This window comes from Nelumbo lutea, chromosome 2 (assembly GCF_056320005.1).
Source record: "Nelumbo lutea isolate HS-2025 chromosome 2, American lotus-T2T, whole genome shotgun sequence".
NCBI lineage: Eukaryota > Viridiplantae > Streptophyta > Magnoliopsida > Proteales > Nelumbonaceae > Nelumbo > Nelumbo lutea.
In genome coordinates, this window is record NC_142685.1 from 11663078 (window position 1) to 11688399 (window position 25322).

General features: G+C 39.4%; 1 protein-coding gene and 1 long non-coding RNA gene across 2 annotated transcripts in view; one reads left to right on the forward strand and one right to left on the reverse strand.

The window, feature by feature from the left end:
- The window catches only part of ENGASE85A (Glycosyl hydrolase family 85), a 58597-nt gene extending 36416 nt beyond the window's left edge, over positions 1-22181 (reverse strand). Inside the window, exons 1-6 of the mRNA XM_088969321.1 lie at positions 21461-22181; positions 19931-20068; positions 18080-18189; positions 17860-17971; positions 17666-17773; positions 7158-7270 (exon numbers count right to left, since the gene is read on the reverse strand). Coding sequence (XP_088825447.1) covers positions 7158-7270; positions 17666-17773; positions 17860-17971; positions 18080-18189; positions 19931-20068; positions 21461-21922 — 1043 coding nt within the window. The 5' untranslated portion in view covers positions 21923-22181. The remainder of the gene's footprint in view (positions 1-7157; positions 7271-17665; positions 17774-17859; positions 17972-18079; positions 18190-19930; positions 20069-21460) is intronic.
- Positions 22182-22333: 152 nt separating this feature from the next.
- Positions 22334-24574, forward strand: LOC148868576 (uncharacterized). The gene is made up of 2 exons (XR_016107134.1): positions 22334-22513; positions 22595-24574. It is a non-coding gene; the product is annotated as an uncharacterized LOC148868576 (long non-coding RNA).
- The last annotated feature ends 748 nt before the right edge of the window (positions 24575-25322 follow it).

Below are 25322 nucleotides of genomic sequence, written 5' to 3' on the forward strand. Positions count from 1 at the left end.
TGTCGTAGGGGCATAAGAGTCCTTTCCCCATCTTTTCAGTGTCACCCTATGTAATATAATATATTTTGGCACAGCCAGAACAGATTCGACTCCCAAACACTTTCTCTTCTCTTCTCCCTTCTCTCTTCTCTCTCTCCTCTCTTCTCCCTTATTTCTTTTGTATTTTTCTGCTAATAAGAAGGATTGTAGAGAAGATGGGCCGAATGGCCCATAGGCTGTTTATTCTTTCTTATTGTTTATGTTATTTTCTGTAATGGGCCTTATTCCGGGCCCATCCTTTATATGTCTTGTTCTTTGTAATTTCTTGCCCAAATAAGGGCCTCCTTGTAATTATTCAAATTTATCTTAATAAAACAGTGTTAGGGTGCTGAGAGGGAGTAATGTTTGAAACTCTCACTCTCAAAACCCTTACTGCCGAACTCTCAAGGTCTGTTTTCTCAGTTTTCTTCATGGTATCAGAACAGGCCTGAACTTCAGTATTCTAGGGCTGGAAGCTTCAGCTCGTGTTGCCTGATTCTTGGAGGTCATTGGAAGGTTCCCAAGACTCAATTCTCTTGGAGAAGGGGTTCGGTGGCCAGGAAGAATCAGAGAAAAAAGGGAAACAGCTTGGTTTCTGATTTGAAGCTTAAATATTGTAAGTTGTGCTCAGATATCTGGGTTATTTTTCTGTGTTTGGACTGTTGAAGTGTCCGAAATTTCTGGGTTGTTTCTGTACAGCTATTCGACTGTCTTTTAATCTGGTTTAACCCAGAGATTTCTGGGTTGTTTTCACTCCTTTTTGGACTGTCAAAACTGCTGAAACATCCTTGGTTTCAGTGCTGCAAATTGTTGCTTCTTTTGGCTGTGTTTTGGGGGCCTGTACAGACTGTTCTTGAGACCTTTTTCACCTTTGACAGTGGGGTCTTCTCTATTGTCCACACTGTGTTTGTAAAAAGGCCTCTTCAGCAATACGGACTGGTATTTACTCTTCTTGATTACTTTTTGGTGATTACCTTGAAGTCCCTGATTAGAAAAGGAACTTCGATTGAGTGCTTAGAAGTTTTCTGATTACTTCTTGAAGGTCGAACCAAGGTTCTACTTCAGTCTTGGTTCTTGCAACTTTTGGGTGTAGTTTGGCCTTGTGTATTGCTGTCTTGAGGTTGGTTGAACTCAGTCCTTGCTCATCCTCATTCGGTACAATTGTAGAAGTCATCTGAAATCATATTTGAAGTGTTTATATGATGAACTCCTCAGAATTTGAAAACAAGATTGGTGCTGAATATGGACCGGTTCAGGGGACTCCAGGTGATTCTTTATTGACTGTGACCACAGTTAAACTAGAAGGAACTAATTATCTGGCATGGTCACAATCGGTGAAGATTCATATATGCAGTAGAGGAAAGTGGGGGTTTATTTCCGGGAGCAAGAAGGCTCCCCCAGAAGATGATCCATCCTACGAGAAGTGGATGCTAGAAAATTACACTGTCATTGGGTGGCTTGTGAACTCAATGCAGCCACAAATTAGCCAAAACTACCTATGGATGAATTTGGCAAAGGAAATTTGGGACAGTGTTGCAAAAACCTATTCCCAAAAACTAAATGTGGCTAGAGCCTATAAATTGAGAAGTGATGTGAAGAATTTAAGGCAAGGGGAGAAACCTTTAGCTATATACTTCTCGACCCTTAAGTCTCTGTGGCAAGAAATTGACCTAATAGAAGCTGTAACTTGGGACACCACCAATGATGCAGAGACTTACAAAAAATTGGTTGAAAGGAACAGGGTGTTTGAGTTCTTAACCGGACTAAACCCAAAATATGATATCACAAAACAAAATATTCTTTCCAAGGAGAGTGTTTCATTGTCACAAGCTTATGCTTTGGTGAGTAGTGAAGAGAGCAGAAGGGCTGTTCAGGTTCAAGGGGCTGGTATTAGTGATCACTTTGCGAATATGGGGGTTAAACCCAAAGGTGTTGTTAGGACATCTAGTGGCTCAGGAAAGAAAGAAGTTGTATGTGAGTATTGCAAGAAGCCGAAGCACACCAAAGACAAGTGCTGGAAATTACATCCAGATCTTGTTCCCATTCGGTTTCAGAAAAAACATGATAGTAAATGGACAGGAAGCGCAAATGTGGCTACTGAGCTAGATAGTGATAAGTACTATACTGAAGAGATGTATGCTTGTGCACAGTTGGCAGCCATGAAAGCAGAATATGAAAAGTTTGGGAAAATGATCAGTCATCTAGAGGATGTGACTTCTTCTTCCAACCCTTCAGGAAATTCAGCTTCTTCTGCATTTGCTCATTCAGGTATAAGGGCCTCTGCCAATCATGCAACCACTTCAGGTAATCTTAAGATCCCTTGGATTATTAACTCAGGTGCTTCTGATCATATGACCAACCTTTCTACCTTGTTTGTTTCATATGACTTGCTTCCTGGACGTGATAAAATCACTTTAGCTGATGGTTCACTTGCCCCTATTTCTGGCAAGGGAACCATCAAGGCTACAGATTCCTTGTTCCTACCTTCTGCCCTTCATGTATCTAGACTAAATACAAATTTGTTGTCTATAAGTAGTTTAGCCAAGTAACTAAACTGTTGTGTAACCTTATTTCCTTCCTACTGTGTTTTTTAGGATCTGGAGTCTCAGAAGGTGGTTGGGAGTGGCCATGAGGCGAACGGAATATACCTGCTTAATACTCCGGAACAATGCACTGATCATCCTGGGAATGTTGCTTTCGGGTCTGTTTCTTCGGAGTCTATTAGTCGGATTATGTTGTGTCATCGTCGTTTGGGTCATCTGTCTTTTTCTGCCTTGAGTCATCTATTCCATGAACTGTTCAAGGGAATTAGTTTGTCCAGTCTTCATTGTGAGTCTTGTGAATTATCAAAGCATTGTAGAAACAATTATCCTTTGAGCAATAAAAGATCTTCTTTTCCTTTTAATATGGTGCACTCTGATGTGTGGGGGCCTTACCACTTACCCTCCATGGGTGGCTACAAATATTTTATATTGTTTATTGATGAATTTTCTCAGTTCACTTGGATATTCCTAATGAAATCCCGTGATGAAGTTCCAAGACTTGTAAGACAATTCCATGAATTTGTGCTAACCCAATTTGATAACAGGATTAAAATTTTCAGATCTGACAATGCAAAAGAATATTTTGAGAATAACATATCCTGCTATCTCTCTGACATGGGGGTTATTCATCAAAGCTCCTGTGTTAGGACCCCAGAACAGAATGGAGTTGCTGAGAGGAAAAATAGGCATATTGTTGAAGTTGCAAGGAGTATTTTATTTGCCTCACATGTTCCTACAAGGTTTTGGGGTGATGCTGTTCTCACAGCCACCTACCTTATAAACCGTATGCCATCCAGGGTTTTAGGGTTTAAGTCTCCCTTCAATCTCCTTCATCCAGACAATGATCTTTTTCTTATTCCTATTCGTGTCTTTGGCAGCACCTGTTATGTACATGTTCCAAGTGTCCAAAGGCATAAATTTGAACCCAAAGCCCACAAGTGTATCTTCCTTGGTTATTTCCTCACACAGAAGGGTTACTGTTGTTTTGATCCAAAGACTGGCTCTCGGTATGTCTCAATGGATGTCACCTTTGATGAGCTTTCTCCCTTTTATGGTTCCTCTCTAGATGGACATTGTCCACAGGGGGAGGATTTGTCACAAGTGTTTGCTCTTCCTCTTCCTGTCCCAGTTGAGTCTTTTGATGAGTCTGCTTCTCCTTCAAATGAATCAAGGGCGGATCAGTCGTTCCATTCTCCCTGTCCCAGTGTCCTTCCACCTTTACCTCCTCGTCCTATCCTCAATCCCAAGGTGTATCAAAGGCAAAGATCCAGAAATGAGCAGGTTGTTTCTCCTACAATACATGAGCCTCATACACTTCCAGTCACAGATGAGACAACAGGTACAGTTTCAGCACCCTTGGAGTCATCCTTCCCTGACCCTGATATTCCCATTGCTGTCAAGAAAGGAAAACGGAAGTGCACTGCTCACTACATTTCCAAGCACCTTTCTTACAGGCTGCTTTCTCCTTCATACTTTGCCTATCTATCTTCTGTTGCTTCTAACCCTATTCCCAGGTCTGTGTTAGAAGCTCTTAATATTCCAGAATGGGGGGATGCTATGAGGTCTGAAATTGATGCCCTACACAAGAATGACACATGGGAAGTGGTTGATTTGCCTGAAGGGAAGGATCCAGTCGGTTGCAAGTGGGTCTTTACTATCAAATATTGAGCTGATGGCACCATTGAAAGGTACAAGGCCAGGCTGGTTGCAAAAGGCTATACACAGACATATGGGATTGATTATCTGGAGACCTTTGCACCTGTTGCCAAGATGACATCTGTGAGGGTTCTTCTATCTTTAGCTGCTCACTTTGAGTAGCCCCTTTATCAATTGGATGTGAAGAATGCATTTCTGAATGGTGAATTACATGAGGAGGTTTATATGTCTCTTCCTCCAGGGATGTACGGAACTGATATGAAAGGAAAGGTATGTAGGCTAAAGAAATCTCTTTATGGACTAAAACAGTCCCCTAGAGCATGGTTTGAGAGATTTAGAACAGCACTTGTTAACTTTGGTTATGTGCAGACACAGTCTGATCATACTCTTTTTGTGAAGAGGAGTGGACATCTGGCAGTGTACCTCATTGTATATGTAAATGATATTGTAGTGACTAGTAATGATGTTTCAGGAATTCATGATCTAAAATATTTCCTCCATACAGAGTTTGAGATTAAAGATTTGGGAGAACTGAGATACTTCCTCGGCATAGAAGTTGCTCGATCCAAGGATGAGATTCTTATCTCCCAAAGGAAGTATGTTCTTGACTTGCTCTCTAAAACTGGAAAGATGGGTGCTAGACCAGTTGCTACTCCTATTGATATGAGTCATAAACTCTCTGTCTCAGATGGGACATTGTTAGAAGACAAAGGAATCTTCCAGAGACTTCTTGGGAAATTTCTGTACCTATGCATGACTCAGCCAGATATTGCATATGCAGTCAGTTGCATTAGCCAATTCATGCATGCTCCCCAAGACACTCATATGGCAGCAGCAGAGCGAATCCTATGTTATTTGAATGGCTCCCCAAGAAAGGGAATTTTGTTTGCCAAGCATGGTCATATGAAACTTGAAGCCTACACTGATGCTGACTGGGCCAGAAACATTGATGACAGAAGATCTACTTCTGGGTATTGCAGCTTGGTGGCTAGTAATGTTGTTTCTTGGAGAAGCAAGAAACAATCGGTTGTTGCTCAGTCTTCAGCTGAAGCAGAATACAGGGCCATGGCACATGAAGTTTCTGAACTATTATGGCTAAAATCATTGATGAAGGAACTTGGGGTTGAACATGACAAGCCAATGATGTTGTACTGTGATAATCAGGCTGCCATCAACATTGCTCATAATCCAGTGCAACATGATAGAACTAAGCATATTAAAGTTGATCGACACTTCATTAGAGAAAGGGTCTCTTCCGGTGAAGTATGTCTTCCTTTTATCTCATCTGAAGGACAGTTGGCAGATTTTCTCACCAAAGGCATTCCTAAAGCAAAACTTCAGCATGATACTAGCAAGTTTGGCATGATTGACATCTATGCTCAGCTTGAAGGGGAGTGTAGAGAAGATGGGCCGAATGGCCCATAGGCTGTTTATTCTTTCTTACTGTTTATGTTCTTTTCTGTAATGGGCCTTATTCCGGACCCATCCTTTCTATGTCTTGTTCTTTGTAATTTCTTGCCCAAATAAGGGCCTCCTTGTAATTATTCAAATTTATCTTAAAAAAACAATGTTAGGGTGCTGAGAGGGAGTAATGTTTGAAACTCTCACTCTCAAAACCCTCATTTCCGAACTCTCAAGGTCTGTTTTCTCAGTTTTCTTCAAGGATGATTGGTAAAACTAGAAAGGATAGGGTCAAAAGCAAAGTCATGCAACAGAACCTAGGAGTAGCTCCAATAAGTGATAAAATGAGAAAAGTATACTTAGGTGATTGGTCACATGCATAGAAGACCATCTACAGAACCCATTAGAAGAAGAGATCTGTTACAAGTTGAAGGGGCTAGAAGAGGTAGGGGCAGATCAAAAAGGACTCCGGTGGAAGTAGTAAGAAATGATTAAAGCACCCATAATTTGAAGAAGAATATGGCACTGAACAGAACTGAATGGAGAAATAGGATTCATGTAGCTGACCCCATATTGGACAAGGCTTAGATGATGACGATGATGATGACCATAGCCAGCAATTATAGTAGAAGTTATTCTTGCTTCTTCTTCTATTTTCTCTTCTTTATTTGATTGTTAATACTTAATACTTGTGGCTGAAGCCTGTTGCTGTATCTTAGAAGTCTTCTTCTTCTGGACCCTACTATTGTTGGTAAAAGTGATGAAGGCAGTGTTTGGAAACAGATTCAGTAGTTTATTGACCTTTAAAAAAACAATTTGAAAATTCAATTTTAAAAAATGGTTAACAGTGTTTGGTGAACAAGAAAAAGGGTTGAGTAAAGACACTAAAGGTGCCTGTTCCATTCTGTATGGATGGCATTGACAGAGAATGGAAATGTATAGCATCATCAACTTCAGAGATAGCAATTTTGGTGTATGATCTCCTAAAATACCAACCACTTGGAGTTAAATTTTGATGGCTATAGTAGGGGAAATCCAGGACCCTAGGGTATCATGGAACTTTTAAAGATTAACAAGGGATAATTCTAGCTTCGTATTCGGGACAAATAGGATATGGAAACTCTATAACAGCAGAGATACTAGCAGCATTACAAGGTTTAAGAGTCAGAAGATCCTTAAATCATAGAAATAAAGTAGTGGAAGACTCCAAGGTGGTGTTGGGCTAAATGAAGCTCAACTAGTTATGCATATGACAGTATAGAGATATCATGAGAGAAATCAGATGCCTGGTGAGGGAGCTGCAAGTTACTTTTTCTTGAGTCCAAAGATCTGCAAATAGCTTAGCTGATGCAATGGCTAAGGCGCTAAGCAAAGGGAAAATAAGGAGGTTATGCTTTTAGGTCATTTAATAATGTAATGAATTAGGTGACTATCCTGCCAGTGTAAAAAGAGGGTTGCTTGGTATTTCTGTAAATATCTCATTATTTTTCTGAATTAATAAAATTCTCACAGTAATTAAAAAAAAAAAAACCACATTACCGGTTTTGGGCAGTTTGAAAATCAGGTGGTTGTTTAGTTTCATAGACCCATCCAGGAGAAAATATGGCAGCTGACACATCATTCTTCTTTAGTACATCAAGTGCAACATTTGTCTGGCATGTAAAAATGATTTTTTATTATTTCTCAAGAAAATATTCATCATATTAAGAAAAGAGCCCTAATGTAACATGAATTAAATCAATTTCAACGGAAGAAGGCCTTGAAAAATCATTCATTTTAAGATTGACAAATAACAAATTTGCAACATGCAAAAAGGTCAGGCAATAAAAAAGCAGTCAGGTTGCTTAAGGAGCTTGGTGTTTGGTCACACACCATTAAGAAATGACATGTGAAATCTGGAAAATTAGATAGACAAAACAAGCCATTTCAATTGTCAGTTGTAACATATAAGTTATCAGAGGTTGTTATGTTTAAGTAGTGTTTTCTTCAATCATTTTTTACTACTTCTACCCATGTCCTTTTTGGTCTAAACCGAGCTCTTCTAGCCCCTTCAATGTGTAACAAATCACTTCTTCTAACTGGCACAGTTGGTGGTCTTCTATACACATGCCCAAACCATCTAAGTCTACTCACTCTCATTTTATCACCTATTGGATCTACTCTTAGGTTCCTATGGATAACTTCATTCCTAATCCTATTTTTCCACTCATCCATCTTTTTTTTTTGAGAAATGTTAACCAATATTCATTAATAAAAAAAGAGGTACATGAGGAGATGTACAACGCAGGGGAAGAACCCCTACAAGCTAAAATGGAGGAAGCTTGTCGCTATATAGCTGCTCTAAGAATACACCACATTTAGCTAAGCCATCTGCTGTATGATTGTGTTCCCTAGGAATCCAAACTAACTTTACAGTTTAGGCAGTCCAACGAGTCCCTGGCCTCATCTAAATAGTGACTCAATCTCCAAGGCCCCCCTCTTTATCTCTTAATCATTTTATAGTATTTGCTGAATCACCTGCTATTGTAATATTTTGAATTCCCAAGCTTTTTATTATTCTGATTCCTGTGAGTGCAGCCATTGCTTCAGCCTTTGTGGAATCCGCCACGCCTATTGGACCACTGAAAGTCCAATAGATGTTACCCCTTTCATCCCTTAGTGTTCCTCCAATACCTGCTAATCCAGGATTACCTAAAGCGCTTCCATCAAAAGTTAATATCATATCACCTTCACTGATAGGTTCAGGAACCCTCAAAGATGATTGGTGGTGGTGAGGGAGAAATAAGAAAGGATCTGAATTCATTGTCCAGAGGTTGCATTGGTAAGAGATGTTTGAAATTAATTCCTCCAGGGGCCTTGATTTATTGTCAAAAAGCCTTTTGTTTCTTTCATCCCAAACACCCACAGCACTGCATGTAACACTGATTGCCAAAAACTTTTACCCCTCTTACTTAGACCTGTTCCTTGCAACAGATGTATAAAGTCCTTCACATACTTTGGTGTAGCCCAACTGTAACCTGCCATAGTCAGAAAATGGAACCAAATCTTTTGGGTGAATTTGCAGTGAAGGAAGATGTGATCTGCTGATTCTCCTTCACTGAGGCATAATAAACAAACATGAGGGGAGATAGACAATCTTCCTAGAACTTTTTTTGCAGGAGGTCACAAATGTTAACTTTCTGGAGGCAAGTTTCCCAGACAAAGAAACATACTCTTGAGGGGATGTGGCTGCACCAAATCTTCTTAGAAGGAAAGGGGGGATGATGTTCGTTAGTAATCAGAGCCTTAAACATAGACTTAGAAGAGAATTGCCAGTGGGGTGCAGGGTCCAGATTCGGGTGTCGGGCTTGGAGGAGGAGATGTAGGCTTCTTTAAGGGTCTGAATTAAGGTTATTAATTCAGAAATTTCCAAATCCTTTGGGGGTCTTCTGAGCCAAAGGTTCAGTGTGTTCTCAACAGTTTGGTCTGGAAGGCAAGCAGAAATGGTGGCTTCTTGGTCAAGGGTAAGGGTAAGAAGTCTAGGGAAGGAGGCAGCAAGGGTAGATTCCCCCCACCAAAGGTCTTTCCAAAATTTTATTTTTGATCCATTTCCTACTTTATATCTTATGAAAGGATCCACTCATCCATCTTAGCATTGGCATTTTTGCCACACTCATTTTCTGGACATGTGCTTTCTTGAATGCCCAATACTCTGCTAGATCAGAAATGATCTTATTAGAAATTATAAATATAGTTGTTGATATTATGCATTGTGGGTAGGGATATTTATGTCTTTTCTCTTTTTTGTATTTGGGTGCCCATTCAAGGGAGTAGTCGATCAAGACTACAGTCAGTCTTGAATTCCAATAGATTTCGGATTGAGAAAAGTAGGAGGGAGAAGAAAGGAGAAGAAGCAGAAGTACACAAGGGTTTTGAAATGAGAGACAGATCGAATAAATCTGCCGCCGCCACTCTCTCAATATTTATAGTTTATGTTCACTAAATATAGGAAAGGACAGAATTGCCCTTAATGCTTACATGGCAAATAAAACAAATAAATAACTGAGATAACAAGCTGTCTAAGACAACTACCAACTAACACTGACAAACTAATCAAAGGTTACATGTGCTGTCATACGAACACAGTGGGGACCACAGTCGTGGGCCCACATCAGTGTTCTCTACACTCCCCCTCAAGTTGGGAATAGATATTTGTCATCCCAACTTGAATAGGTCTGCCTCTAACTTCTTCCTTGGAACGGCCTTGGTGAGAAGATCTGCGAACTGCATGTTGGAGGTAATATACGGGAGACACACTTCTTGTGATGAAATCCTTTCTCTGACAAAGTGTCGATCAACTTCGATATGTTTAGTTTTGCCATGCTGCACCGGATTGTGAGCTATATTAATAGCCGCCTGATTATCACAATACAGCATCAAGGGCTTCTCATAATCAATACCCAACTCTTCAAGTAGTGACTTCAGCCATAGGATTTCAGCCACTCCGTTAGCCATTGACCTGTATTCAGCTTCGGCACTAGAGCGGGAAACAACACTTTGTTTCTTACTCCTCCAAGAGACAATGTTACCTCCTATAAGGGCACAATATCCAAAAGTAGACCTCATGTCATCAACACTCCCAGCCCAATCATCATCTGTATAGACCTCTACCTTCATGTGATACTAATATTCTCTCAGCTGCAAGAAGATATGTAGTTCTAGGTGAATGCATGTATTGGCTGACAACACTGACTGCATAGCTGATGTCTGGTCGTGTGAGGCAGAGATATAGGAGCTTTCCAACCAACCGTTGGAACATAACTTGTCTTCAAGAGGCTCTCCACCCTCTGCACTGATCTTGTGATTCTGTTCAATGGGTGTATCGGCAGGCTTGACACCTAACTTTCCAGTTTCCTCCAACAGATCTAGAACATACTTCCTTTGAGAAATAAAGATCCCCTGTTTAGATCTAGCAACCTCAATACCCAAAAAATTCGCAGTGCACCAAGATCTTCCACCTCAAACTCTTGATGAAGGAGCTGTTTGAGGGACTCAATCTCACTATTATTATTCCCTGTCACTACAATATCATCCACATATACAGCAAGCAAGGTCAAAGAAGAGTTCACTCTTTTAACGAACAGTGTATGATCTGACTGGGCCTATACATAGACGAATTTTCCAAAGGCTAGTCTGAATCTATCAAACCAAGCTCTAGGGGATTGCTTTAATCCATACAATGCCTTATTCAGTCGGCAAACCTCTTACTTGTCTCTGTATCATAGAATCCAGGGGGCAACTGCATGTAGACCTCTTCCTGTAAGTCTCCATTCAGAAAGGCATCTTTAACGTCCATCCGGAACAAGGGCCAAGAGTAACTTGCTACAAGGGCTAATAGAACTCGAATAGTGGTCATCTTAGCTACTGGAGCAAAAGTCTCCAAGTAGTCTATACCATAAGTCTGAGTAAACCCTTTTGCAACCAACCGGGCTTTGTACCTTTCAATGGAGCCATCAGCATTATGTTTCACAGTAAATACCCATCTACATCCAACTGGTTTCTTTCCTTTGGGTAGGTCAACTACATCCTAAGTATTATTTTCAAAAGGGCATCCATTTCAACTTTCATTGCATCTTTCCACTCTGGAACTGATAAGGCTTCTTGCACTATTCTGGGGATAGGGATATCAGCACTGGAAGTGAGATAGGACCTGTAAGAGGGAGACAAGCGATCATAGGATAGAAACTGGGAAATGCAGTGAGTTGTGGATGCGGTGCAACGTCGTTTCCCTTTACGAACCGCAATAGGGAGGTCAAGGTCATCCGAAGAAGGAAGGGAAGTAGCAATAGTGGTAGGTATCTCAGTGGGCCCTAGGACTGTAGTACCTGGATCTGGATCCGCAGAAGGAATTGGAGCTGGCCTGGACTGCTGATGACCGAGATCAACCTGTCTGCATCGCCTGTGATAGACTTTCAGCTCCTGATCCCTCTGACAACCCTCCACCATTACAGCCTTCATCACTCAATGGAATGGGTAAAGGAACAACCTCAGATGAGTTAACCCCACTCTCACTGTGCTCCCCCTGAGGAAAAAGAACCCCACTCTCACTGCTGCGCTCCTCCTAAGGAAAAAGACCCAAATTCTTACTACTCTCCCCCTGAGGAGAAACCCTAGGATAATAGGGTGCCTCCTCAAAGAATGTGACATCCATCGAGACAAATCTCCTCCCTGAAACAGGATCATAGCAGCAATAACCCTTTTGAGTTTGTGCATAACCGAGAAAAATGCATTTGGAGGCCTTATGGTCAAATTTGGAATGATGAGGACCAAGAAGTTAAACAAAACAGGTACAACCAAAGGTTTTAAGAGGAACAGTAAACAACTCCTTGTCTGGGTATAGAAGGGTAAACGGAGGCTTCATATCAAGAACCCGTGAAGGAACCCGATTAATGAGATACACTGCCGTGAGGATAGCATCACCCCAGAAACGGATAGGCACATTGGAGGTAAACATAATGCTTCTAGCCACCTCCAAAATGTGCCTATTCTTCCTCTCGGCAACCCCATTCTGCTGTGGTGTATGAGGACAAGTGCTCTAGTGAATAACCTCCCATGATCAAGTAGATAAGAGGTCAGTGGCTTAGCAAAGTATTCTTTTGCATTATCAGATCTGAGAACTTTAATTTTGACCCCAAACTAGGTTAAAATCATTTGATGAAAGTTTTGGGTCAGAACGGGAACCTCATCTCGAGAACGCATAAGGTAGACCCAAGAAAAACGGGTATGGTCATCAACAAACAACAGAAAATATCTGTACCCACCCATAGAAGGGATGTGATACGGCCCCCAAACATCGGTATGCACAATATCAAAAGAATTATTACTTCTTTTATTACTCAAGGAATAAGATGTTCTACAATGTTTGGCAAGCTCACAACTCTCACATCTCAATAGACTCGAATAAAGTAGGAAACAGACTCTTCAAAGACCGAAAAGATAAATGACCTAATCGATTATGCCAAAGCATAACCGGACTCACAAACTGAGAAATAAAAGACTTGTTATCCACTGGCTCTTTCCAATGAGAACTCTCTCCAAGCAGATAGATCCCATTCGTCTCATGGCCAGTCCCAATCACCTTCCTCGTCTCCAAGTCCTGAAAAACACATCGGTCAAGGAAAAAGGTTACTGAACAGTTCTGATGTTTGGTAATACTACTGACTGAAAGCAAATTAGTATCAAGTTTAGGAACATGCAAGGTTGAGGATAAAGAGATGGTATTAGATAACTTGATGTTACCCTTGCCAGAAATGGGAACAAGAGAGCCATCAGCAATGGATACTTTATCTCTACCAGAAGATAAGTGATAAGTAGTAAACAATGATAGCAAGCTAGTCATATGGTCAGATGCACCTGGGTCTATTACCCAACAGTGTTCAGTATTACCTGGAGCTGAAGCATGGTAGGCTGAGGCCCGAGTACTTGAATGAGAAAATGTAGATGTGGTAGGGGTTGATGGTGACTGAGATGACTGAGTTGAATTCCCAACCTCCTTTTCCAACTGTATTAGGGCAGCCCGAACAGCAGCTAAGGTATCTAGGGGCGTGCCTTTTGTGCATGATGAGGATGCAGAATCAGTATTCACAGCCACATGAGCATTACCCCTTTTATTCCTCAGTTTTGCTGGGACTAAATGAGGGTGGAGCTTCCAACATGTATCTTTCGTATGCTTGGGTTTCTTGCAATGTTCACATACTAGATCTCGTTTATCTTCCTTCTTCATGTCTCTTTCTGTATCACCCCCGGACTTAGGTCTAACTGCTGCCAGGGCTGGGGGAAAGGGCTAATGTTACATTATAACCTTCCTCCTGGTCTCTTCACTATGCACCAGGGAGTAGGCTTGAAATAGGGCCACACCGTCTCTTGTCAGTATCTGCTGTCTCACAATGTCATAATCTGAATTCAGCCCAGCCAGAAACTCAAACACCCTATTGGTCTCGACTTGCTTTCTATGGGTCTGTGCATCTTTTGGACTTTCCCACTCAAGAGTCTCCAGATGGTCAATTTCATGCCACAGGGATTTCAAGGTAGAGAAATAAACAAAGACCGGTTTCTCTCCTTGTTTAAGGTTATTCACCTCACACTTTAGTTCATAAGTTCTAGCAACATTAAAGGGTTGGGAGTAGGTATCTTTCATGACATCCCATATCTCCTTGGTTGTCTTTGCCTACAAGTAATTTCGGCTTATATGTGGCTGCATAGAGTTGCACAGTCATGTCATAACCAAGTAGTTCTCCTGAACCCACTTGGTATACATTGGGTCCTCCTTGGAAGGTTTTTTCACATCTCCCAATAGGTAGCTAAGTTTTCCCCTTCCCCCAATAGCCATCATGGCTGATTGGGCCCATTCCAAGTAATTGGATCCGTCAAATCTCACAGTTGTAATCTGAAACGCAGTCTCAGACATACTACCAGAACTGTTGTTCCCAAAAACACCTTCTCCCTGATTTTTGAACTCCATTCTTGGTCAAGAATCAGTAGTTAAGAACTATTAGGGTTACTGTAATAGAAAACAACACTTAAACAATCGATCACAATCAGAAATCTGTATGAAATCAGTTCAGATCTGATCTGAAGCCAATCGACAATCAGAATATATGCAGTCCGATAACAGTTCTCACCCCCAAAACAGGCTCGGAAGCCAAAAACAGGCTTGAAACCCACTTAGAAAGCAATCTGTAATGCTGAGGCAGAATTAGGGTTTTAATCGTAGGGTTAGGAAGACCTTTGTGAGAACATAAACAGTGCTCAGCCGCACTTTCCAAAAGAATTCGCAGTCAAGTCTAGCCGTAGGGTTAATGACAAACCCTAAAAAAACTTATCACCTCTGAGAGAAAATAGGAGAGTTCGGCTGCTCCTCCTAGATAGGTCCAACCTATCTTGACTGACAGCAATCTGAAGGGAAAAATAAAAACTTACCCAAAGAACTCTGATCGCTACATTCAATCGTGGCCTGAACCCTAACCTTCTCTGATTCTTCCTGATTACCAAAACACACTGCAAGCCTCGACAAGTCTTCGAACAGCTGCTAAACTTTTCTGGTAACCTCCAAGTATCAGCCAACGAACAGTCCTTTGTAAGCTTCCAGCCCTAGACAGTTCTCATGTGATCGGTTGGACTAGACTCACATGAGAAACCCTAGATAGGCTCTGATACCAAGTAGTCGATCAAGACTACAGTCAGTCTTGAATTCCAACAGATTTCGGATTGAGAAAAGTAGGAGGGAGAAGAAAGGAGAAGCAGAAGTACACAAGGGTTTTGAAAGGAGAGAGAGATCGAATAAATCTGCCGCCGCCACTCTCTCAATATTTATAGTTTATGTTCACTAAATGTAGGAAAGGACAGAATTGCCCTTAATGCTTACACGGCAATAAAACAAATAAATAACTGAGATAACAAGTTGTCTAAGACAACTACCAACTAACACTGGCAAACTAATCAAAGGTTACATGTGCTGTCATACGAACACAATGGGGACCACAGTCGTGGGGCCCACATCAGTGTTCTCTACAAAGGGCATATATGTTATTTTCTTCTTTATTAAGTTAAGTGAGAATTGTTTTGGGTGTGAACAATGTGACACACCTTGTTTCCCGAAATCTCTTCCTCTTCTCCTTCCTCTTCATTCTCTCTTCTTACTTTTTCTTCCTATACTCTCATTCCAACTATAGTACATATGAGTCATGGTTACATGTGAAGGTAAAATCCCAGGGCCGAGGTTGACAAGCATGAGAAGATGTGTTTAAAGTGTGATGGCAGCCACTTTGTACAAAAATGCCAAAGGTTAGGTTTGTACCCATTCCCTCTCCCAAGTCACCTGATAACCAATACCAAAATTGAGTAATGGCCCCTTTTAGTGCATAATATGACAGGTAGAGTCACTACCCTTTTCAGTGCACAACATTCTCGTCGGGCTACCCTCACAACACCTTGGAAATCCATACATGGTATTCTTCCTCACTTCCTCAGGTTTGTCAGGTATGATACTTGTTCTAGTAATTCTATTCAGTTCTGGAAGGATATTTGGGTGGGTAACCAACCCCTCAAGGATCGGTTCCCTTCCTTATACTCCCTTTCCCTTTACAAAAATGAGCCAATTTCAAAGTGTCTACTGGAACAGTTGCTTCCCTTATCCTTAAACTGGAACTTTGGTTTTTGATGGGGTTTACGGGACAGTGAGTTTACTTATGTTACTGAGTTTCTTCATTTACTTGAATCAGTTTGTTTGGACCCCACAAAACCTGATGAAAGAGTCTGGACTCCCTTGCCGAAAGGTACCTTTACTTATGCTTCATTTCTAAAATCCCCAAGTTTCAATCTAAACCCCCGAAAGTTTCCGGTTAAAGAAGTTTGGGTAAGACCTATTCCCCCCAAAATTACTGTTTTATGCTGGGAAGTTTACTATGGGAAAATCAATACTTTGGAAAACTTGCAAAAAAAAGGAGACCTCTTCTTTGTCTTTTCCTGAACTGGTGTTCCCTATGTAAGGCCCAGAGTGAGGACTTCTTTCATTTACTGATATCCTGTTCTCTTGCTGCAAAGTTATGGAATTGGAGCTTTAGTCTATTTGGTTGTAGGTGGATTCAGCCATCTGATGTAAGCTTGCTATTTAATCCTTCTATTTTTGGGTGGAATACGAGAAGAGGTAAAATCATGTGGAAATGTCTTAGGGAAGCTACCTTATGGAGAGGAAAGGAATGCTAGAATATTCCTAGAAAAGGAAAGAAGCTTGGCTGAAGTGAAGGACTGTGTTTTGACGAGAGCAATCCATTGGTTGAAAACCTTGGATATGTTTGCTGATTTTTCTTTTGATGGCCTATGGAGGAATCGGTCAGTAGTCGCTAATACACCAAGAAGAATAGAAGAGTTATAGAATGGATACCTCCCCCGGAAAGTATCATCAAATTAAACTTTGATGGGAGCAGCCAAGGTAATCCTGGGCCTTCAGGCGTAGGGGGGTGTGCTGAGGGTAAGGAAAGCAACATTGTGTCCTTATTCTTAGGGCCAATGGGAGTGGGAGATTCTACAAGGGCAGAACTACTAGAAACTGTACAAGGAATCCAAATCGCCAACCAGCTTGGGGTGGAACATTTGCTAATTGAAGGGGATTCTCAGGTGGTAATAGGCTGGCTCTCAAACCTGGATGCTGTCATTTGGGGATACAGAGGCCACCTCAAAAAAGCGAAGTGGCTAACTGGTAATATGAGAGTGAATGTTAAATGGGTGAGCAGGTCAGCAAATACTTTGGCTGATTCTTTGGCCAAACTTGGGGTTTCTAGGGAAGATCTTTTTTGTGCTACCTTGTAACTTGTTTTAGTGTGTTGGGAAGCTGTTCTTAACTTAGTATGGAGAGGTTGCATCCCGTGCCTCTCCTTGGGGAGCTTGTACTTTCTTATCATTTGTGATTAATAAAATTCTTTCAATTATCAAAAAAATATTATGTTAAACACACTTCCTGGAGTCCACTTGTGCAGATTAAAATATTAGTTACCCAATGGAAAAATAGTGTATGTGTGACAGGAACATATGCAAGATAGTGGAACTAATCATTCTATGTCCATTCCAAGGTATTTCCCATGGCATAAATCAATTGGGTGATTATTGTAATTATTCAATAATTAAGTTCTCCTGGACAATCAAATATGTACATCTATACATATAAAACATGTGGCAATTGACTGTTACAGTCAATACTCAATATAGTCAATTTTTTGTCTAGAGATTTCTTCAGATGGAGACCCACCAAATGGTTGGCAGCATGCCTTGAAGCTGCAAAATACAAACTAAAATCCCATTGAAAAACTACTGTTATAGATCATCCGGTAACTCAGATTTTCAGGAAACTTTCAAATAACAGAACCCTTGTGCTGAGAATCTGAGACGGATTTGTAGCTTCAAGTGACTGCAAGTTGAATATCCAATTAAAAAAATCACAGAAATCATGCATGAGTGCATGACTCTAAAAGAAGAACAAAGTTTTATTCCAGCATGTTTGAATGTTCACATACATTCCATTGTCCACCACCATATGTACCCCTCCCAAAAACATCAATGCCCATGTACACATCAAACTTCCTCCCCCCAGCAATAGCAGCAGAGCTCCCTGGATAGTCTTCCTGCACATTATTTAAGGCATTTAGCAAGGTAAAAGTAGAAAATTGCAAACAATTTTTTTCCTGAGAAGGTGACAGATAAAGCTTACTCTCCAGGTATAATTTATAAATATGCCATCACATATATCAAAGAAAGGCTTATTGTAGTCATTCAGCTGATTCTGCCATTGAAGAGCACCATCTTTTGTCACACTGTCATACCTGCATCACCAGCAATAATAGGTAAAAGCAAATGATGTAAGGGAGACCTATTTCACAGAAATTTCACTTGGCAATAAATGGTATCTCATGGAATCTTCTAGAAGTCACCATATGACCAATGACCCAGGCATGTAGGCATGCATAGACTCAGTTAAATGGCTGACAAATGCCTCCAAGTTAGGTATTTGCTCCAAGCTCAATTGAACCTCCATATTAATCTGCAAGTACACTTCTGTGTCAACAGTAGAAGTTTAAGCAAGCATCCTAACTTCAAAAAGCAGCAAAATGTTAAACATGCTTAATAGTTTGCTTTTGTCATCTCACAGAACTGTTGAATAAAAATTTCAGCTTATATTTTTTTTCTTTTCTTTAACTTTCCAGATTTAGCATTTGAACATTTTATTAGTAGAAGCATGTATATATTATCAATCAATATCTTTTCATGTTTCAACTTCTTAATTTCTTAATGAGATACCAGTACCATGATAATTTATAAAAAAAAAAATTGCAATATGACTCACCTGCAAACGGAAGAAATGACAATAATAAGATTTGAAAAAGGAAACGACAATTCACATTATCATAATAAACCTCGATACCATCTTAATATTTTCAGAAGAGAACCCTCAATCTCTTAAATTGTCGGCTTTTGTTTTCTTAAATAGCTTTAAAAGTAAAATTCATTTATAATGTTGGTGTTAAATTTTGATTTCTGAGTTAGCATAGTTATGTTCACTACTTGTCAAAGAAATGCCCCATCCTTATCTAGCCCACCCCTCAGAAAACCCCAGATAGCTAGGAAAATCTGAAAGCGACCACTTTGTGACTTGGATAATGACCTTTTAACATATCCAGTCCAATGCTCCCACGACCCCAGATAACTGAGACCAACATTGGGTAATGGCCTTTTAAATTAGACAATTTTACACTCTATGGTCTATATTATGGATCCTATTTTGCCTGCATTTGTTAAATTCCTTTATTATTCCAGTCATAGTTTTCAAGGCATCTAGGCGATTCTGGGCAACACTGGGGCACCTAGTCGCCTAGGCAGGCACCTAGGCGTCACCTAAGTGATAAAAAATTTATAATATAAAAAACTGACTTTTGGATAGTTTCCTAGTTTTATATACCATTCAGCATGTATGTTAATTGAAAAAATAGCAATTCTCTTTATTAAGAACATAAAATTTCCTCTAAAAATGTGGCAAATCATCACATCTAAAAGATAAAAATCTTTTACATATATTAATTTCATTATTTTCGAAAATAATACTACTATAATAAGTATTTAATAGAGCAAATTCATATTAATTAGAAGCTAAAGAAGGTTATTAACTTTATATGATAAATATTCAAGATAGAAAGTAAAATAGAAAAAAAAAACAAGGATGGTGTTTCTGTTTTATTTAATTAGAGAGAGAATAGAAAAAAAGAACTTTATTATTCTATTCTTTCTTTCCTCTTTCTTTTCTTTCTTTCTTTCTTTCTTTTTCTCTCCTCAAAACCCTTTGATCTTTTAAATTTCAATAGTAAAACATTAAAACAAAGTATAATTGATATATATAGCACATAATAAAATGTATTAACACATACATGAATAAGATACAACAATATAAATGATACTATAAAAGGCACATGCCTTGTCATTTTTGTTGCCTAGGCAGGCGCTTAGTCACCTAGGCGGGCACCTAGTCGCCAAGAAGGGCTCCTAGTTGCTAAAAGTCAAGGCGTTTGGGCGAGGCGCCCAGCCAAGGGTGCCTAGTCGCCTAGGTGATGCCTTGACAACTATGATTCCAGTTTCTCAATAAAAGATTTAATAATTCACAAGAATGCATCAGAAATTCAAATTAGACTTTCATAATGGAATTATCAAGTATAACAGAAGAAAGGGGGAAAACTTCATCTAAAAGATTAGATAAGAAACATAACAAAAGAATGGAACATAAAGCCTGTTACCAGCCAACCATCAAATTCCAACTTGACGGCAAGCTCTGTCAAGCGATCAGCATACATTCTAGCAGATTTCTCTGTTGATAGCAACTTATTAGCAGCAATTCTTCCTTCATCCCACTCGATAATGAAAGTTCCCAGCACCTTAATTTGTATGTAAGCAAAATGCCACAAAACATGAACAGAAAAATTAAATGCTGAAGTAAACCTCAACTTTCAAAATGAACTATGAAATCAGGAAAAAGAAAAGAACAAAAAAATGCAAACTTCATCATTTTACGTGAAGAAAATCAATGTTAACCACCAAATGGGTGAAAAAAAGATTAGATATGTAGTTATGTACACATCTCAAAAGAGCCAACTGAAAGAAGCGACCTCCTTCACTAAGTCAAAACCAAATAAATAGTTGGTGAGCATAGAAGAGAAATAGATCAACTACATTTTGTGGTTCATTGTATAACCAAAGAGAGGAGATATGACATTAACATCGTCTCTCAAACTGTTGCCCACTCATCAAATCACTGAACAGTAAAACAAGCTAGCTATTTTTAAGGCTGCAACTTGGGCAAAAATTTGAATGGACTCGGGTCCTCTGAGAGGTTCCTACATGGAAAGTTTACAACTCTGTATGCTTATCATGAAGGTAAGCGGACACTATAAGAAGCTAATAAATGACTCCTTATGTTGTGTTTGGTTTGAAAGAAAAGGTAGGGAAACCTATACAATTAAAAACATGTCCAACAGAATTTATTAATCAATGGCCAAACCTACACCTACACTGAGAATGTACATTAGCATAATTAGTTCATCGAGCCACAATGTTTACAGTTTGCACAACATCATTGATTACTTTGATAAATGGAGTAAGAAAACCATTCTAGCTCTGCAAGTAATATATGAAGTGCAGAAGTAATTTAGTTTCCCTTTTTTAGTAATGAATATAGGGTGTTCCTACCATAAATAAGTAGTTTTTTCAATCATCCACAGTTCCATACCTATCGTTCAACATAGCCACCTTATATCATTTTTTTGAATAATCATCCCAACAAGCTCTTACCAATGCAGAATCAAGAAAACCAAAGTTCAGAGAAGCTCTGACCAATCACTAATTCAAGTATGCGCAACCCTGGTACATATATAAATATCAAAAAAAGACCTACTTCCATCGCTTAACAGAAACCAACACCCTAGTGCGAAAAAAAATATAACCCATTCGTCATCTGTAGCTATTCTTTTTGTTTTTTTTTTGGTAAAATCATCTGTACCTATTCAGATTCCACATTTACTTGCAAAATGCCCAATCTCGACCAATATCAATTTTTGAGTCAAAAGGAACCCAATTCAACTTAAGGAATTATCTTTTCTTTTCAGTGTTTTCTCGGTTATCATAAAATCCTATACCAAGTTCAATTTGTTCATTGGATCAAATACCAAACCCAGAACCCAAAAGGAAGAAAAAAACAAGGAATTATAGAAACAGAAGGGGGAGAGAGAAAAGGAAAAAGAGGTCCTTTGGTTGACCAAAAAGTCAACTACCTTAACGCCGTGGGTATGCGCAGTGTTTGTCCAGCACGGAGGAGGAATGGTGACGAGATTATGAGAGAAATAAACAAATACATCCATCAAATGCCAATGCCAGATGGCATAAGCATCAGGGTTATTTCCTCCCTGAATCCACTTATCATCTCGGTAACCTCCCTGCATATCATGGCAGACAAGAATCCTCGCACGATCAGGCAATGACGAAGCATCAGCAGGAAGAGGAACAGAGGCCTTATTGAAAGGGTAGTGAAAGGAGCCAAAATACGATTTCGACTCGAGATCGTCGAGACTTTTAATGGGGAAGGAGACAGGTGCAGAGGGTTTTGAAGGATCGAAGGGAGGCTCCTTTGATGAACAAGCTTGTTTCTGCGCTTCTCGATCCATTCCGGATAAAAAGAAGAACTTAAGAAGACGATCGAGCATGTTCTTCTTGATAAATTCAAGGAGAAGGCTCATGTGCTCGATTTAACGAGGTCTTGTCTCAGAATTCAACAACGTGACAAGGGTCAACGAGTGATCCCACAACAACGAGTGAATGGCGGGTGAGCATTGAAGTGAAGTGAATAAGTGGTAATTACAGATTACAGAACTGCCATCAATAGTTGAGCCCACATCAACGAGTGATCCACGCCAGTTACTCAAGGGTCAACGAGCAAGCAGAGCAACGAGTCCCCTTGCTACGCACCGATTGTGGAACATTCGACCGCTCTCGACCAATTCGTTTTAGGCTGCGTTTGGATGGAGCGTAAAACCCGGTTCGGTGTATTTTTATACTCCGGTCCAGTTTTGTGGCCGTTTGGATGGGGTGTAAAAATACACCGAAGATCGGTGTAAAAATCAATTTCGAGATTTATTTACTTCGATATTTTTTCGATGTAAAATTCGATCAAAGCAATAACAGTGTAAAAACACAACGGCTCTTCGTCTCTTCTGATCTTCTCTCTCTCACAGTCGATCACCGCCGGCTAGCACCCTCCACCACTGTTTGATCCTCTCTCTCTCTCTCACAGTCGAGCATTGCCGACCAGCACCCTCAACCACCGTCTGGTCATCCTTTTCTCTTCCAATCCCTCCTTCTCTCTTGCTCTTTCTCTTCTTTTCTCACTGTGTATTTTCTTTATCTCACAGGTTCGAACTCATCTCAGAACAGAGGACGCACTCAGTTATTCTCTTTCTCTTTCTCTTCCAGTTTTACGTTTTTGTAAGACAACCTTTTCAATCGAAAGATTGAAAACTCCGGGCCGATGATGTTCTACCACATGTTTACAGTCTCATTTCCTGCAATGCATTTTAGGACCATTTTTTGAGAGATCTCTCTGGTCTCCCCAACTTATGGTATCATAGCTCCTTCCCGTTTTTAATTTTTTTATTTAACCTTTCTATACGATATTACTCTGCCATTATTGTTTTGAAACCTATACAGTACAATTGTTACTTATTCAGTGGTTTGGAATATTTTTGGGATCTTATCACAGTTGTATGATTAACGCTAAGTTTTAGACTGATGTCACATGAATTTCTTTCATGTAGAAAGTAAATGTTCAGTTTATGTTATAACCCCAGCCAAAGAATATGTCAAATTCAAGGATATTAGTAGATGCATCCTTTACTTGTATGCTTTGGGCTCTTGGTTGGACGTTTGAGAAAGAGTTCCTTGTTTGGATGAATGTGTTTATCCAGTTGCTTTTATTTCTGGGCTGCAGTCAATTTAAAATCAGAATATTGAGATCGCCATTGCTATGTTTGAGTCTTGATCTTCTATTTCATGATAGAACTTTATCTTCCCTTATCCATCTACTTTATTGTTGATGTTGCAGTTGTTCTCCTCCTCCTTGTTATACCTGTTAAGTAATAAGCATATATCCAAGATGAGAAGAATGAGGAGAAAATCTTCCCAAAAATACAAGGCATGTAGTCATGTAGAAAATATTGAAGCAAAAAGAAGTAACTCCACATCCAAAACAATGCTGAAGGTCAAAACGGAATTATAAACTATACCCTGAATTTGCCAACTCCAAACTAGACAGGGAGCTTTTATCACACAATTCCTGAGTTCCTTGCAATAGGATATTCAGAAAGATGGTTATGCTTTCTCTTGATTAGGTTTCTATAGTTGCATAGACCTGTTATATAAAATTGGGCTGTTACTTTTCTTCCACATCTAAAGAAATAAAAAATAAAAAATAATAGCAATCTCCAAATGGTCATTTTGATCTTGTTTTTATACTTTCTGAAATTTATGACCTCTGTTGATCATCAGTTTTCAATTGAAATTGCAGGCATAGGAAACAGAAAACAAAAGAAAAGTTCTTTTAACAATTTTCACAAAACCCCTTGAGAACTTCATCCCAACTTCCTGTTTCTCTTCTGTTTTCTGTCAAACTAAACATAGCCTTAGTGTGTATGCATGTGTCATTTGAATCCACCTCACACTAAATTCTGGGTTCAAGAGGTTATATAGCAAACTTGGTTTAAGAATTGTGTTTTCATTGAAGGGTTGTAGGTTCAACTTTTATTGAAAATTATTTTTTATTTAATTTATCAGTTAATAATCTAAGTCCCTTTTAGTTCTTTTTATTGATAAAATATAATGTATTTTTTGATGATTAAATTAAAGTTTTATTTGTTAATGATATATAAAGATCTGAACCTGATTTGACTCCAACTAGTCTATATGAACTTCATAGAGATTTCCCTGTCTAACAGTTAGTCTAGTAGGAAAGGGTTATAGTTGTTTCTTGACAAGAAGAGGCCAGCACATTGGTCCCACACACATGGCAAGCATAAGCTGCAAAGGCAAGTAAGGAGCAGATCAAAACTCATCAGAATTGGCAAGATTATAGTTGTTTCTTGTCATTTCAAGTAGGAAATAGGGTATTAATAAGCAATATTTAGGATTTAGGTATGGGCATTTGAACTTTTTATGATCGAATTCATGATTCAATGCTTCCATCATGTGACTAGCAGTTTGGGTTCAGGATTTAGGGTCTTGTAGTACTTGCATTTGTTTATACTAAAAAAAGTTTTCACATATTTCCTGTAGTACTTCCATCATGATCCAATGTTTTACCTAATGAAAATTCCAATGAAACATGTTGTTTTTCCTTTCCATGAAAGAGAATCAGGTACCGCCCCATATTTCCTGGAGTACTGGGGGGGTTTGCTTCACAAATCATTATCTACAGTACCATCTCTTTGAATGCATAGGTTTGCTGGGAACAATTAACTTTTTTATGAGCTTTTGGATAAAGTTTATAAAATTCAAAGAAAACAAGTAACAACAGCTTTCTAAAAAATAACTAATAACAGAAATTAACAGCAAAGAAATAACTATCTTTCTGTGGTTAAACTACCAAAACAGAAATGTCAGCACAGATAAGGAAAAACATGATGGCATTTAAGACCTGCGCCACAACCTGTGCACAAAAGCCCCACAATGACTGGCACAGGCGGACTTTCTCTTAAGGAGATTGGTGGCAGAATCAAACCTAAAAAAATGTTTCTCCAACTAGAGTTTGGGGCATCAGTGGAGATTCATTTAAACCAGACTATGCACCAAAAAAAGGCTAAAAACAGAAACAGGAAAATGTGATTGAATGGAGAGAGGAATTTGGGGAAAGAATATAAATGGAACCTTCTCACCTTCAAAGTAAGGAGGTTCAAAAGCAGGATCATCTTACAAACAGGATAGGACTATGCACCAAAAAAAGGCTAAAAACAGAAACAGGAAAATGTGATTGAATGGAGAGAGGAATTTGGGGAAAGAATATAAATGGAACCTTCTCACCTTCAAAGTAAGGAGGTTCAAAAGCAGGATCATCTTACAAACAGGATAGAGCCAGTGGAGCATGCTCAA